This window comes from Akebia trifoliata, chromosome 16 (assembly GCF_017979445.1).
Source record: "Akebia trifoliata isolate Shusen 1 chromosome 16, ASM1797944v1, whole genome shotgun sequence".
In the NCBI taxonomy this organism is placed as follows: Eukaryota; Viridiplantae; Streptophyta; class Magnoliopsida; order Ranunculales; family Lardizabalaceae; genus Akebia; species Akebia trifoliata.
The window spans coordinates 30,521,369-30,537,878 of NC_141390.1; the positions used below are offsets into that span (position 1 = coordinate 30,521,369).

Below are 16,510 nucleotides of genomic sequence, written 5' to 3' on the forward strand. Positions count from 1 at the left end.
AATGTAGCCCACGCAATTCCTCACTGGAATAAAATTAAGGGTAAGTTACTTAAAGGACCTTGGTGGAGGAATTCATTTTTAATTAGTCCCTATGTTTTGGGTGATAGTTTGATAAGACATTTAGTAAAAAAATTTATTTCTTAATGGTCCCTCATTATTGCCGGACTCACCGCTTTTTTATTTATTGTCGAATTCCCCACTTTTTATTGTCAAGTTCCTCACTTTTTATTTATTATCAAACTTGACAATAAATAAAATGGAGAACTTGTAAAACCCACCCATTTTCGATTTTCAAGTTTTTTCGACTAAACTACTTGAAAAAATCAACTAAAAACTTGAAAGAACGATTTGTTTGGACGATCTCAAACCAAAAGAATGATTCTTGATTGATTTTCATCCAAAAACTAAGATAAAAAAAAGGTAAATTTTTATTTTTATTTTTTACATATATCTTTAAAATATTTTTAAAAAAATCATTAAAAATGATTTCTTCGTTCTTTTTAAATCCTTTCTGAAGGAATGGAGTTTCCAAAATTTGATTGAGATGTCAAAAATCTAAATTTTTTGGATAAAAATGATGAGTTTGAATGTTTAGAACATTCAATCGTGAGAAAGGTAGGAGATGAGGTCCAGGACTATTAAGAAAAGATAAGTTTACTTAATGAATTTAAGAGACTGCATAAAACTTAGGGATTATTTAGAAAAATTCCCTCTGTCAGGTCCTTTAAGTAAATTTCCCTAAAATTAACCCAAGCCCACCCAATACTAATTGTTTCGGGTCAGTGGAGCAGAAGTCTGCTAATCAATTAAAGAAAGCCTGTAACTGCTCTTGTAGATGGTCGAAGGCCCAGAAAACAGTGATCCAAAAATTATGATGGTGTATAAGCCCATAAAAATGAGGGCCCATTAAGTTAGGGCTGGTGCACTACGTCATATTGTAGATTTAGCGACTGTACAATTGCGTTAAAAACGACTGCTAAAGACTGTCGTTAATTGCGACAGTTTTTAGCGGTCGGTTATTGGTCGTTTCTACTTTATTAAGTTATATCAACAACACCGAATCAAATATCTCTCTCTCTCTCTCTCTCTCTCTCTCATGCTCGATCTGTATCTCTCTCTTGCTCTCTCGCACTCATCTCCGTCTCTCGCTCTCAAATCTCTTGATCACGCTCTCTGTCTCTCGCTCTCTCGTTCTCAAATTAATGGAGTCTTACTATGAATCTCATAAGTGGAAACCCTAACGTTGTTCAGATCATTAACGTTTACGAAGACGAGGATTATCTCCATATGGTTATCGAGCTCTGTAAGTCGTCCAATCTCTACGATCGCATCTCCAAACGGATATGCGGGAGAGATATTTGAGGCGAATCTGAGGGAAAGATATTTGAGGCTGTTCTTCGTGCGAATCTTTGGTTTCCAACTCCGATATTTCATTCTGTGTCTTTGTCGGCGAAAGATCTTTTGCGGAGGATTCTCTGTAAGGATGTTTCGAGGAGATTCTCAGCGGAACAAGTTCTCAGTAATTGATTCATGATGAAACCTTATTTACTCTGTTTAAATCTCCTTAAATGCCTTCAATGAGAGTCTTTCAAAGAGATTTCTCAATTTCTTGCCAATTTTTAGGGTTTTGATCACTGTTTTACTCTTATAATTCAAGGTTTTTAAAGTGTTTTTGTTTGATTCTTTAAATTTTCCCTATTTTAGATTTGCAGTAGTTTTTGGATCTCTTTTCTCTGCATTTATATTTGCCAGTTTTTAGGGTTTGATCCCTGTATTTTGTATGTGTTGTATGTGTTCCTGTATTAATTTCTCCATTTTCTCTGCATTAATTCCCCTTCTTTATTATTCTACTAAATTTAGAGCCAAAATCCCCAAACCGAAGCTCAAAATAACAAACTTTTTTGTTAGCTTAGCTGTTTGTTCTGCCTTTTTCGCTTTCTTTCTATTTCTATTTGTGGAGTCTTACTATAAATCTAAGTTTCAATAGGCTAAAGTCGCACCACTTGATAGGTTGCAGAGATTTCTGCTAGAGAAAAAAGAGCTCCCTTCGGAAAAAAATGATTAATGGGGTCTTACTATAAATCTGAGTTTTCAATAGGCTGCAGTCACACCACTGCTAGAGCAAAAAGAGTATACATATATATGATAGTATGATTGGTTATGCTCTATGGAGCTGAATTTTGTTTCTCCTACCGAAACTATTTTAAGGTTGCTGAAGCTGCTGTTGTTGCATCTACATTGGATTCTCCTATTACGTGGTTCTCAGGCAAATCAGAGGTATGAATGGAAGACCATCTATTTGAGTTTCAAGAATATATCCACCCAAGTTTGAGATTTTGGTCTTTTAGTATATATGAACTAGGTTTAGTAATTGATGTTTGGTTATCAATTGGCTGGAGTTAGCAATGTTCCTTCTTTGCTGTATAGATTATACTGATACCTTTATTGTTATTTAATTTGTAAGAGATCATCTTGTTACTTACATTGGGTATCAAATCAAAGTCTATCTTATACCCTAACTTTGTAAATCCCAACATCTATGGTTATGTGCATAGGTTTCCAATATTGAAGATAAATAATCCATCATTTGCAGATTTTTATTCTGCTCGTAGATCATGAAGCTTTGAAAATTGAATTTATAGTTTATGAAGCTTTGATGTTGTGGTTACTCTATGATTTTTCAATATGAAAAAAAACAGTGCAACTTTTTGTTTTTTAGAGTGAAATCCTAACAATGTAGTTCAATTGGGTTTTTTTTAAGTGATAGAGTGCAATTGGTACTACATGATCTGCAACTAGTCAGTCCCAAAGAAAACAGAATAGAAAATATAAGAAAAGACCGTGTGAGCACATATAATTGCCATTATACCTTCATGATCAATACATGTGTGACTTTGCTTTTGAATTACTGGTTCCTCGACATCCACACAATTAGAATCTCTCCCAAGCTTTCCTGATAGTTGTTTAACAATCCTTTTTGCTTTCCGTTTTGCCATTAAAATTAATAATAATTTCCAGCAACAAATGAGAAGATGTCCTAACACTACGATACTCCTTTGGATGGTACTTGTGGTAATTTAAACACTAAGTTACAAGAGATAGACACTTGCATTGAAGAAAACAAAAACACACCATTGGATTGCCTTTCTGTGTAGCAATGAACCATAATATTATAGAAGACTTCCAAAAACTCCATTCCTTCTCCCTTTGCATTTGAAGTGTAATATTGATATTTTATATTGCTCCTTTTTGGTATAAATGTATTTCATAAAATTTATATTTTCAGTGGCAGACTAAAACAGATGTAAAGGAATTAATCTAATAACAACACCTGTGTCTCCAAAAGCAATCACAAGAAACGCCAAAGGGCAGAATATTGCAACTGAAAACAGAAACAAAAAATATGAGTTTGAGATCTACAATGGGTTACACAATAAATCCATAGTTAGAGAAAATCACGACTAAAATTAAGGTGTTCAGGCATTATGGCTGGATAGTGTCATATATGACCAAAGTGGCAGACTAAAATTCCTAGATGTAAAGGAATTAAAAGAACACCCAAAAAAGAGTTTTTGGGTAAAATAAAATTCGGGTGTTACGGTTACAAATGGGGGTACTAACTAAACTTAGGTTTGTACTTTGGAGGTCAAGAGGTGAGACCCTATTAGGTGTTCCTAGTATTGGTGTGTGTATCTCTCATGCATCCCGATGGAACCTATGCTAACTGTCATTATTTGTTGATGATCAACTTTCTTATGCTTTGATAGGTTAATCTAAATAACATGTTTAGGGCTAAGCCTCGTTCATTGGTTTTGGTTCCAGACTCACCTTTGAGAATAGAAGAGCCAAAATATGAGGCCATCTGACGTATTAGGTAAATCTTTGTTTTCTGCTGCTATAATCAGTTGTTGTAGCATATAAATTGTTATAATTTTTAAAAATTCTTGTGGGGCAAGTGCCCTCACTGTAAATCTGCCCCTGCCATAAGGTGATTGTCAAGTACATGATTCATAGAGCTGAAATGTTTTGTTTCAGAAACTTCAGGTTTGGTGTCAGCTATCAAATGGTGAATGGGAGTCAGGAAAGATACAATCAACTTTCGGGGAGGATGCTTTTGTTTTGATTTACACTGTATGTTCTGACCTAAGATTTATCTTGCTTGGTTCAATATTGTTAGTAGTTTGCAGTTGTTGATGTTGGAAATAATCTATACTTTGGTTCCTTATTTATTTTGACACATTTTTAATGGTATTTATTGATGTGCTTGTCTCGAGTCTCAGGTTAAATTTTATACGGATTATGTGGAAATGCTAGTCCCACAGACTTTCCTTTTCATTTGGGACAATCTTACATTCTTATGTTTAATATTTATGGCAGGCTGAGGCTCCTCCGGGTGTTCTAAATTTTGGTAGAAAGTCCCCTTTCATTGTATGCGAGGATGCCGATATTGATGAAGCTGTTGAGCTTGCACACTTTGCTTTGTTCTTTAATAAGGTATGTCCGATTAATATTTTCTTTAGAATAATTGATTTTGTTGATCATAAACACTATGTTCTTTATAGGGACAATGTTGTTGTGCTGGTTCTCGCACGTTTCTGGGTGTCACCCCTATTTTTTAAATACAAAGCTGGAGAATTACCAAGGGGAGGTTCCGCTTTCTAATGTGAGTAGACTTCATTTTTTTCGACGGTATAAGACCGTTGATTATTGTCCGTCTAGCAAACAGTGCTAAGAAGAGTGTGGCGAAGATTGGCCCGAGATATCGCACATACCCAACATATGAGTTCGTGATTAATATTCAACAACAGGTATCTTTCTTTACCTTTTGTTCTGATTTTATACATTTACTTATTATTTATTGGAATTTGGGAATGATGTCGAAACCCATTTAATTATATTTGTAGTGGTGATACTCCAGTGTTGTGTTGTGTGTGTCTACATGTATTTGAAGGTGTGAGGAGGTGAGTGAGTTGCCTTGTAAGCATTTCTTCCACAAGGGTTGCTAGGAGAAGTGGTTGGATCATAGACACACGACTTAACCTCTTTGTTGACCCTTCCCTTAGTTGTTTGTCCTGAAGATGTATATGCACTTCAAACTTCATACAATAACACATGAAGATAGACATGAAAGTTGACATAGTTGTAACTACATTTCTAGGTAATTTGTGTAAAAATAGTAACCTTTGGCAACCAATCAGAAAATTTGAACGTGGGATATTTCTAACTACATTTCTAGGTAATTTGTGTCTAGCTTTCCATTCTGTTTAATGGGTAGAATAAGATTTTTTTTAGAACTTACCCGAGATTGCAGATTTCGAAGCTGGACCTTCCAACAACAACAACAACCACCCATTGCTACATAAACCCCCATCTTTAGAAACTTCTGCAAATCCTTTGAGGTTGGTATCTATTTCTTCACCATTCTACTCTATGAGTCCTTCCTCTTGTCTCTTCTTTTCCTTCTCTTTTTTTTTTCCCCCTCAATTTGTAAATTCAATTAACCATGAAAGAAAGGGGAAAAAAAAGAGCAAGAGATCAAGTCCACCAACCTAAAGAACAGCAAAAAGAACAACAGGAGCACAACTACTGGAACAGTTATGTATTTCTTTCATCCTAACAAACCAGCCCCACCTAAATGATAAAACCCTCAAAAAAGAGTCCCTGGACACACACACTAGATTTGCTTCAAAAGAGGTGAATTTTACTCCCCATATGTGTAATGCCTAGGAAAGGTTGAAATATTTGGGAGAAAATTTATAAAAGGACCTTCAAAAACAGTTGTACCAGATCTGACAACCATCATTATAATTCAGTTGATGATTGCTCATCAGATGATCTTTTCAAAATGTATTCAAGGCATATCCATAGTGATAGTTTTAGGAATTGAAGAATGATGGATATATTAGCCTTTCCAATATCTTTTGTCACTCACATTGAGTGGTGTCCTGAACTTGAGAGGTGAATTTTCTACCAAGCAATTGATTGGTATCTTCAGATTTATCTGCCAAAGCTATTTGAAAAAAACCTTTGGTAAGGTATTAACCTCAGCAATTGGATTAGAACACATCAATGTTTACTTGATCTCCTTAATTAAGCTTAAAACCCACTTCCAAGAGAAAAAAAATCTGAGGAAGTGTTTGAAAAATATTATTGTATATATTTTTGTTGGAAATTATTTCATCAGTGCAACATGAGTGCATCCCTCAAGCTATCTTGGGGATGGATGTCATCTGTCAAGCCAAATCTGGGATGGGGAAAACTGCTGTATTTGTCTTATCGACTTTGCAGCAAATTGAGCCTGTCGTAGGACAAGTAGCTGCACTTGTTTTGTGCCATACAAGGGAATTAGCTTACCAGGTTTGTTTATTACGTGGATCTTCATTTGGTGCTTATTGTTTCTAGGTGTTTTGTCAATAGATTTGTTGGAATTATTTAGTTATTTTCCCCCCTTTTCTCATTACTTGGTAGATTTGTCATGAGTTCGAGAGGTTTAGTGCTTACTTGCCTGATATTAAGGTGGTTGTTTTCTATGGTGGAGTTCACATAAAAAATCACAAGGATTTGCTTAAAAATGAGTGCCCACATATTGTTGTTAGAACACATGGGAGGATATTGAATATCACTCTGCATATTAAAACAATGGGTTTCCGAATATCACTCTGCACATCATGATTCATCTTAACACAAGCACGTGCCTGCACTCACACAGCCACACTCACATGTGCACATGAGCTTCAAGGATAGTTTGGCTCCTTACTCCCAACACTTCCAATTGATGAAAATGTACACTACAGTGGTCAAAGATGTGTATTTATGCTTCTTTAGATGAAGTGCTTATAAAATTAGAAATATCGGAATAGACTCAGTATGACTCTGTTTCATATTTTAATTTTGCATATATGTTTTAAAATTTCTGGATTGTCTTTGATTTCAGTGAGTTGCCAAAATTTCTCAGTGGTACGTGTACCTGTGCAGATCAGGGGGGTTGCCTTAGGTCTGATAAGGGTTCATGGAAGGACCCAAACATATTGAAGGTTTTGTTACTTACCTTGGAAAACTTTTATCTCTTATATTTGAGAATAATGTAGAAATGAGTTTTTAGCTTTTTTTTCATCTTCTGTGATTCATATATGGTTCAGAAAAAATTATGATTGCTTGCTTGAAACTATTTAGTTTCAATAGAAACTATTTGCCACGTAAGACTCTTCATCCATATCTGATTTTAATATACAATCTGTTTGAACATGAACCTCTGCCTACTAGCAACTCTGATGGGTATATAAAGGCATGGTCTTTGTGTTTGCCAATTCTGCAAGATTTATATCAGTAGATGTGGTTGGAAAGCATATCCTAGAATGGATCATCGGAAGAATAAAACACTACAAGCATTGCAACTCTCTCAGAATGGATCATCGGAGGAGACAGAGATGGCCGTGGACATAACTGCTTTGGCTGATACCAATGAGGACCCGAGTATGGAGATTGAGGATGGAAGAGATGATGAGGAGATGGAGGTGGAGGATGGTGATGCAGGAGGGGACAGGTCTGATTTCAAGGAAAAGATCTTGGGTGTGTTGAAGCAAGGAGACTTTGAGGAGAAGAGATCTTCTAAGCACACTCAAGTGGATTAATGGAGAATTTGTACTATTTGGGAAGCTGCTTATGGCCTGATTCCTTTAAGTTCCTCAACCGTTGATATTCCTGAAATCATAGTTGCAATCCCATTACGACCTCCTGTTTTATCATGGAACCTGTATTTACCACTCCTGGAATCACATGCGTCTATGGCTCTTACTTCTCGCTTTTTGTTTGTAGTGTTAACCGTGTGTGTCAGTCACAAAGCTCGACCCAATGGAAGCAAGAGAACAAGAAGTGGTGATATATGTTCTACTAATGATGCTACTTTGGTAACTTTTATCCGTGATCTAAAATATTGCTTCCACATTTTTTGTCAAATCCCAGCCATATAGGCATCTCTTTTTTTCCTTAAAAGTTTAGATATCGGTTTGTCACTGATGTCCAAAGTCTCAGACTTAGGACATTAGTCTTATAGACATCGGATTTCAATCGATGTCTAATGTATATTTTTTTTTTGGTAGTGCTTTCAGATTTGGAACGGTTTTAAGCCGTTCCAAATTCTATGTTATAACGGACAAAATGCGTCGTTTTTTTTTTCGACGGTCATTTCAACGGACTAAAGCCGTCGTGTTTGTCGACGGTCTTTTTAACGGTCAAAAGCCGTCGTTTTCCCCGACTTTCTTCAGCAGTCGCATTTCAATCGCGACTCCTTTTAAAACGACTGCAAGAACAGTCATTTATCCCGCAATATGACGTAGTGGTGGGGTATCTTATATCGGTTTTCTGGGAACTCTATAGTGGGTACCTATAATAAAGTTTTTTATTCACATCGGACCAGATGTTAGGTCTATCTAAATCATTTTGAATATGAATATCCAAATTATTCATATACATACAAAATAGAAGATAAAATAAAATATTGAACTTCGTGAGACTTTCTAATTTATTTATTTTTTTCAATATTTTTTTCTTATATTTTTATTGGTGTGGAGTACATACATCATGAAGTTAATAACACTCCATAGATGTTGGGGGCTTTGCATGAATCAAAACCATTAATCTTGCAACAACCACAACTTTTTCCTTTGATTGATGATCATTCATAGACGATTTCTCTAAATTTGTTAAGTGTTTACAATCAAGGTTCCTAATGTATACTTATACCAAGACAAATGACAATTTGACAAGAAACTTTCACTCATTCTGTACTTGGTCGGCGTGACAAGTGCATAGAATTATAGATTTTTTTCTTGTGAACCCAAAGAAAAAGATATATGATTCTGTGCACTTGCCATATTGACCGAGTATAGATCGAGTGAAAATTTTCGAGTTAGAATATCACGACTCTGGTACCGATTCTCTTGCTTTTTTAAAACCCTTAATTTGAAGATTGCTTCTATTTGCATAGTAATTGACCTTCAGTTCACATGATCATACATATCAAGGTAAACTCATGTGGACTTATTTAATTAGCACACCACATGGACCCTATCAACCTCCATAAATTAGACCACACCATGTTTGATTCTCCTTTCATGTTTTTATTTTATCATATAAACAAGTAGAATACTATTGTACCTAAATGTAATTGATTATATTATTTATAATTATAAGAGAATGATATTATCAACCCGAGATGACCATTGACCTGAGATCCAAGCCATTGGATTGGATCATCCTCACAATGTATGATGAAAATATTAGAACCATCCAATGTTTGAGGGATGAAGTTGTCCAGGGTTGAAAATAACACTGCACTTATCCATGATGGAGGAAACAACTATATTAGAAAACTGTCTAAAAATAAGTATGAAAATGAAAATTCCACGAGGCGTCTCAAATTCTATTTGACTTTTAATAAACATAATCAAAATGTTAATAATAATAGTCTCAAAATGACACATGTCACATTCTTATTTATATTCTTTGAATTTCGTATCTAACATTTTTTTGTCTTGTATCTCAATGAAAAGCATCTAAATTTTCTACACATTTTCCCGTTAGGATGTGCTGAGGTATAATCTTGAAGTCACTTCAACATATTCTTTTGACTATTGTAAAAAGAGTCATGGTGGAGTGACTCAACATTAGATCTCACATTGCACATCTTGCTGTGAAAGTGGATAGGAATCATAGATGCTTTTTTCACTCCTATCTCAAAGAAAGCATATATGATTCCCATACACTTTTACATCAAGATGTGCAATGTGAAGTCAAATCTTGAGGTCACTTTAATATTTTTCTTATAAAATAAAAATAAAAATAATTATAAATGAGTAATATGAGAATAATTGAAGTACATTTCAATGTTAATCCAGCATTTTCCATTGAGAAAAGTATTTGGTTGATTGCAGGTCAGAGTAACATTCCTAGGGCTAGACACTAAGACCCACAACAATAGGTATATCTTTTGTCGATTCTATTGGTTAGAAAAGTCTAATAAAAGTATAAGCCGCCATTTATGGATGAGGGTAGGCCTACTTTCAATCATGGTGACCTTCGTCCCGATAATATTCACGACTTACATTGAGGATAATTTGGCAAAAGTCTGCATGTGAGTCGACAATGTAATTTTGCTATATATAATAAAGTCATACTAGACTAACCCCAGTAGGAGACACATAGGGAACATCTTGACATGGTGGTGCGGGCATATTTATCTTCATAGATGTGTTTTCTCTGAGATATGAGTACAACAAATCTACGAACATGCACACACCACCACGTCAAGATGTCTCCCATGTATCTCCCACTGAGGTCAAATGCTAAAGTAACATTAAGATTGACATTGATTCTGACATTGTTGTTGTGGATGTATGTATGGAATCTTAATTACTTTTCAATGAGATACGAGTGAAAACCATCGTTGGCCATGTGGTCACCTCCACATCAACAATGTGAGAAATGATGATAATTTTAATGTTACTCCAGCGCGCGACTCATAATATAATAATATAATTTGATTAGCTACAATTAGGTATAATAATACTATATTAATTTATAAGAAAATGATAATATAATAATAATGGTTAAAGGAGAAATTAAAAAAACTATTGTAATTGACCTTATAGAGATTAATAAGGTGTGTGGGGATATATTAAACAAGTCTTTATTCTTGATCATAGCCTTGGTTTATGAAATGAATGTAGACAAATCGATCTAAGAACAATAAAAATAAAGATGCAATCATCACAAAACACAGATTTTTATTTGATTTCATCAAGATTGAGTCATGTCCACGGATCACCTTGATTTTGCTATGAAGTGAAATTTTGCAATTACAGGTTACACCACCAAATATATATAAATCCCAGGAAAACCTAACTAGGGTTTTACATAATATCAATGAAATTTAAAAAAGAAAAAAAATACACTTGTACTTTACATAATCTTGATATTTTTACTATGTTAAATGATGAACAATACTCTTTTCTGACTAATATCATCAGGTTCCACAAACCATAATAATGAAAGCCAATTATACTAAAAAAAGAATGTACAAATTATTCATCTTGAAAGATAGAGAAAAATTAAAAAGAACATGACAAAGGCTGTGAAAGCCAATATGATCCAAAAGAATCGGCTTTGGATAGAATGAGTAACATTATTGTTGTAGTTCAAATTCCACCCAATCAAATTGAAGTTCTAGAATCAAGCAAGGGATCCACAACTAATATTCAATTTAAATAGTCCAAATTTAGTAGAGGCCGTGAAAATTTAACATTGACTAGAAACTTAATTTTCCCATCCAAGGCATCCCAGCTTAATCTATAAATATACCACCAATGCTCTTCTCCATTTCCACAACCTCCCAAGCCAATCCATCTCTCATCTCCTTTTTTAATTTCCTTAGTTCATCTTATATTTCCCTAAAAGAGAAAATGGGTGTCATCACTTATACTCATGAGTTGGATTGCTCAATCTCTGCGTCGAGGTTGTTCAACGCATTGTTCCTTCATCATGACCTTATTCCAAAGCTCATGCCTCAAGCAATTAAGAATGTTGAGGTACTCCATGGAGATGGAGGGGCTGGAACCATCAAACAACTCAATTTCAGTGAAAGTAAGTTATACAAAACATGAATTACCTGTAGTAATTAAGGTTATATATTTATTGTCAAACAAATATTAATTAATATAAGAATGTTTTTAATATTTCTATGCAGAAAGTCAATTGAAATATGTTAAGCACAAGATCGATATACTTGACAAAGAGAACCTCTACTGCAAGTATACTTTGTTCGAAGGTGATGCATTGAGAGGTGGTGTTGAATCGATAGTTTATGAGATTAAGTTTGAAGCTGCTGCCCACGGAGGATGCAAATCTAAGATGAGCAGCCATTACCATGTCAAGGAAGGTGTGGAGATCAAAGAGGAGGAAATCAAGTCTGGAAAGGACAAAGCCATGGAAATGTACAAGGTTGTCGAAACCTACCTCAACGATAACCCCAATGCCTATGCTTAGTGTGTCTTTTATTATATTTCTTGCTAAAATTATGCAAAGTGTGTATTGGTTGAATAAATGAAGGTTTTCTATTGTAATTGGCCAACATTGCAATTGGCTTAATAATAATAATAAGCCCCCTATTCTGAATTGCTTTTAAGGGGATGTTTTGTTGAAATCTTTTACATATATGAGTGAAGAGTGGTAATTTTTTTTTTAAAATCAGTCTGTGATATTTTAATAAAAGTAACAGAGCCCTATGAATAAGAGAGAATGTACTGATTAGTTCAAATTAGGAGTGTGCAAACAATTTTTTTATATTTATAAAAGAGAGTGCTCAAACAAATTTTATTATTATTATTATTAGTTTTTATTTATGTTTGGGGCAGAGCATCCACAATATTGCCGAGGTGAATAGAAAAACACAAGTTTCCTAGGGATCAATACAATTTTTATAAAGATTCATTTTTTTTTAAACACTTTCCTTACTAAGCAAGGGTCGTTGGGCCCACAAGGGTTACCACATAGGAAATCCAATGCCACCACCATCTAAATTTCATGGAAAAAACTCATGCTAAATATATGTATATATATATGTTTTGAGATTTTCATCAAAGGTTTTTAAAATGGATGGCTATAGAACTTCCAAATTTAAAATTAAATTTCAAATGTTAAAAAGAATTTTTTTTTTTTTTTTAATTTGTTCATTCAAAGTTTTTATAATTTTGTCTTCTACATCCTTGTTGCACCGGATCATATTTTTGGATACCACGATCTGGGCTCATGACCATTAATAAGATTTGAAATCTTACTAAATTAACTCTCTCTCTCTCTCTCTCTCACACACACACACACACTCTCAACCTCATCTAGAAACCCCATATACTCTCAAGTCATCTCTCCCAAACACTCATCTTAAAGCATATTATTAACCTCCTCTCAACCTAAAATCTCTACTCACCTCAATTATCTCTTCTCTTCTCAAAAAATATAATATAAATACATCATCAAGATTAAAAATATTAAAAATTCAAGAACAAAAATAAGAAGGAAAAATACTAGTTTTAAGGTAAGGTTTAGTAGGAAATAATTTCCCCCTCTCCCTTCTCTATCTCCTAACCTCCTTCTTTCACTTTTTCATTTTTAATTTTTTTTTTTGGAGTTCTACCTCCATAAAAATGTAAATGTTTGTAGTTTAGTCACTATGGGGTCCCTCTTTTAATGAAGTGATCCCCATGATCTAATTCCAAAATAAAATCCCTTAACATTTAAAGGTACAAAGTTTTACTACCAATTTTCTCTTTTAAAATTTTCTAAAAATGAAAAATGATTATGCCATAAGTTACTACCCAACATTAAGGAAATAAGATGCCTAACGCCTTTCATATTGTCTAAATGGATTATTTTACTTAGATCAATGTTTCTTATCTATACGAGAGTCATTACAAACAAAAATTATTTTTTGAGTGCCTATTCACATCCGTTTTCTAAAAAAAATGATGACAACTTAAAATCCAAATAGTAGGTATCTTTGAAAACAAAAAATTCATGTTTACATCCGTGTTGCATTGGATCATGTGTTTGGCTACCAAAATCCGTGCTCATGGCCCTTGGTAAGTTTTGAAATCTTGTTAAAATTTTCAAACTAGCCCGACTCTTCCTTTTCTTAGGGTGCGTTTGATTGCACATGAAAAATAAGGTGGAAAATCATTTTCCAAATGTTTGATTGGTTTTTGATTTGCAAAATAATTTTTCACTCTCTTTAAACATTTTTGTAAAGTGTAAATTTCATTTTCTCACTATACCCATTAGAAAATGAAATCACTTCCAAATCAAAACCTTATCGTCCTCATCGTCGTCACCAACCACCTCCCACTTCTCTCTCTCTCTCTCACTTATTTTTCTTCTTCCACGGCCTCTCTCTTCCCCTCTTTCTCTCTTCTTCTAATTTAGATTTTTTGCCTGATTTTATCTAGATGGAATAAAACAATAAAAATTGATTTTCTGGCCTAACCCATTTTCCACAACCATTTTTTCATAGATTTCAAATGCCATTGAGAGTGACTTTCCATGCTATCAAAGAGACCCTTAATAAAATTCCCAAGAATATCTTTCCATGTCAACTGTCTTTTTAATCCTTTGCCCAAACTTTGGATATCCAAACATCTAACAGTCATAACATTATGAGAAATTATAACAAATAAATTGCTTTTACATACCGATTACGAAGGTTAATGACGAGGTCAACTTCATTGGTCCTTCTAAGCATTCGATAAAGAGATTATTTTGATGGTTAAATTTCAATCCAAATTGAAAATTACTAGAATATTTTAATTCAGAAAATTTTCAAGATTTTGGTACATGACAAAATTGATTCGATTGGTGAAACATCGATTCTTGTCATGGTACTCTGTTTTCATTATTTAGGTGAAAAGTATAATTTTTATTTTTTAATAAAAAAAAGTCAGACCCACTAAATTGAATTATGATTTAACGCGGTCCAACCAAATCGATAGATGTTTTATCTAATTAAACAAGTCCACATGTGTTTACCTTAATATATAAAAAAATTTATCCCACTTGGCTTTAATTTTATCCCATTTGGGGATGTTTGGGCTACGTTTTGCCCAAAAATGTAAGTCTAGTCTTCTGTACCATGTTGAACTTCTAGAATTCAGACTTCAGAGAGGGACCCACATTAATTTTTTTTTTTTTTTTTAAAATTGCTTCCACAGGTGAAGTGCATTTTTATAAATATAAATAATACAGGCATAGCTGGACTTAATTGAACATTGACTTGAAGATTTTTTTAGTTTTTACACCCAAGGACCAAGGCTAAATACACCCAAAGCTCTTCACCATCTTCACAACTCACTCCTAAGCCAATTCATCCCTAATTTCTTTCTTGTTATTCTTCCTTTGATCATCTTATATCTCTAAAAGAGAAGATGGGTGTCACCACTTATACTCATGAGATTACCTGCCATATCTCAGCATCTAGGCTGTTCAAGGCCTTGTTTGTTGACCATGGCCTCATGCCCAAACTCTTGCCTCATGTGATTAAGAGCGTTGATATAATCGAAAGAGATGGAGGGGTTGGAACCATCAAACAACTCAATTTCAGTGAAAGTAAGTTACACAAAACATGAATTACCTAGTAATGTTGGATAGGTGCTCAACGGTAAAATCAACGATGGGGCTTTGCTCCATCTAGTCGTGTGTTCAAAATTTGGTGGCCTCTTAACTAATCTAGTTGTACTTTAAGAAATTTTTGTGGGGTCATGATTTGCAAATGTGGTGGCTAACTAGTCCCATCCCAAAAGGGTGTGGGCCCACCCTGTGATAATATGGGAAAACAAATTGTTATTTAGGCATTGTATCTGATTGTCAGGATGTGTAAACTCATGAAAAATGAGCTTATATGTTCACATAAAATCCCGATTGTGTATATATGAGATCCAACAATTGTGACAAAATATGTATCCCAAGAATATATTACGAATCTTTAAAATAAATCTCAACCATTTACTTAAAAAAAAACAGGGCATGGGGAGGGGGAGGATTAGTTAAGTTCTTTAATGTTATGTTTGGATTGAGAGAAATGGAGAGGAGAAAATAAATGAGTTTGCCTCCATTTCTCTTGTTTGAATTGTTTAGTGTGGAGAGAAGAGAAAAGAATTGGCGAGAAGATGAGAGAAATGGTTATAAAACATTTTACAATTCCAACTCTGCCCTTAGATCTCTTTAATTATGATATTTTAAATTTCCAAAGTTGTCCCAAATTCTCTCATCTCAATCCAAACATGGTGGAGAGAAATTGAGTTTCTCTCCTCTCCACTTCTCTCAATCCAAACATAGCTAAAGTTTCCCACATAGGATGGAATTGAAGTCCAAAAGAGTGTTTGAGCACGAAATGCGCTAGGATGTGCTCTCCCACCATGACTTGAAAATCTAGTATAATATATCTGTCAAAAAATACTAACTAATGTAACCATGATTGATTATCTCTGCAGCTAGTCACTTAAAATACGTGAAGCACAAAATTGACGTACTTGACAAAGAGAATCTCTACTGCAAATACACCATGTTCGAGGGTGATGCATTGAAGGGAGGCATGGAATCAATTGTTTACAAGGCTAAGTTCGAGGCTACTGCTGATGGAGGATGCAAATGTAAGACGAACAGCCATTACCATGCCAAGGAAGGTGTTGAGATCAAAGAAGAGGAAATCAAGTCTGGAAAAGAGAAAGCCATGGCCATGTACAAGGCTGTTGAAACCCACCTCATTGAGAATCCTGATGCCTATTGTCAAGTGTGTCTAGGTCGAATAAGTTGTCTGTCCTACGCAACGGTTTGGCTTGTTTTGAAAGTGGCAAACAATATAAAAGCATCACATTCCCCATCTGACTCATATCAATCTCCCCATATTCTTCTCACTACTGTTACATCCCCCCACCCCATAAATTGGTTTGATTCACTCAATTAAAAG

General features: G+C 34.4%; 2 protein-coding genes and 1 pseudogene across 10 annotated transcripts; all 3 read left to right on the plus strand.

Annotated features, from left to right (window-relative positions):
• Nucleotides 1-929: 929 nt before the first annotated feature.
• Nucleotides 930-8,038, plus strand: LOC147383469 (aldehyde dehydrogenase family 2 member B7, mitochondrial-like). 8 transcript variants are annotated; one of them, XR_015173685.1, is made up of 6 exons: nt 930-1,519; nt 2,209-2,277; nt 3,823-3,874; nt 4,036-4,131; nt 4,378-4,494; nt 4,563-5,968. XR_015173685.1 is itself a non-coding variant. In XM_086428650.1 (4 exons), exons 2-4 carry the CDS (start codon nt 2,161-2,163, stop codon nt 4,617-4,619), a joined length of 291 nt encoding a protein of 96 aa, XP_086284776.1. In that variant the 5' UTR covers nt 930-1,519; nt 2,011-2,160; the 3' UTR covers nt 4,620-5,968. The 8 variants fall into 8 exon arrangements, 3 of the variants coding, with proteins under 3 accessions (XP_086284776.1, XP_086284775.1, XP_086284777.1); XR_015173683.1 differs by having other exon boundaries at nt 930-2,277; XR_015173686.1 differs by lacking the exon at nt 2,209-2,277.
• Nucleotides 8,039-11,393: 3,355 nt separating this feature from the next.
• Nucleotides 11,394-12,243, plus strand: LOC147383470 (major allergen Pru av 1-like). Its single transcript, XM_086428629.1, has 2 exons — nt 11,394-11,640; nt 11,744-12,243. Exons 1-2 carry the CDS (start codon nt 11,460-11,462, stop codon nt 12,040-12,042), a joined length of 480 nt encoding a protein of 159 aa, XP_086284755.1. The 5' UTR covers nt 11,394-11,459; the 3' UTR covers nt 12,043-12,243.
• A 2,637-nt stretch (nt 12,244-14,880) lies between these two features.
• LOC147383471 (major allergen Pru ar 1 pseudogene) lies at nt 14,881-16,507 on the plus strand (annotated as a pseudogene). The gene is made up of 2 exons (XR_015173857.1): nt 14,881-15,150; nt 16,035-16,507. The product of XR_015173857.1 is annotated as a major allergen Pru ar 1 pseudogene (transcript).
• The last annotated feature ends 3 nt before the right edge of the window (nt 16,508-16,510 follow it).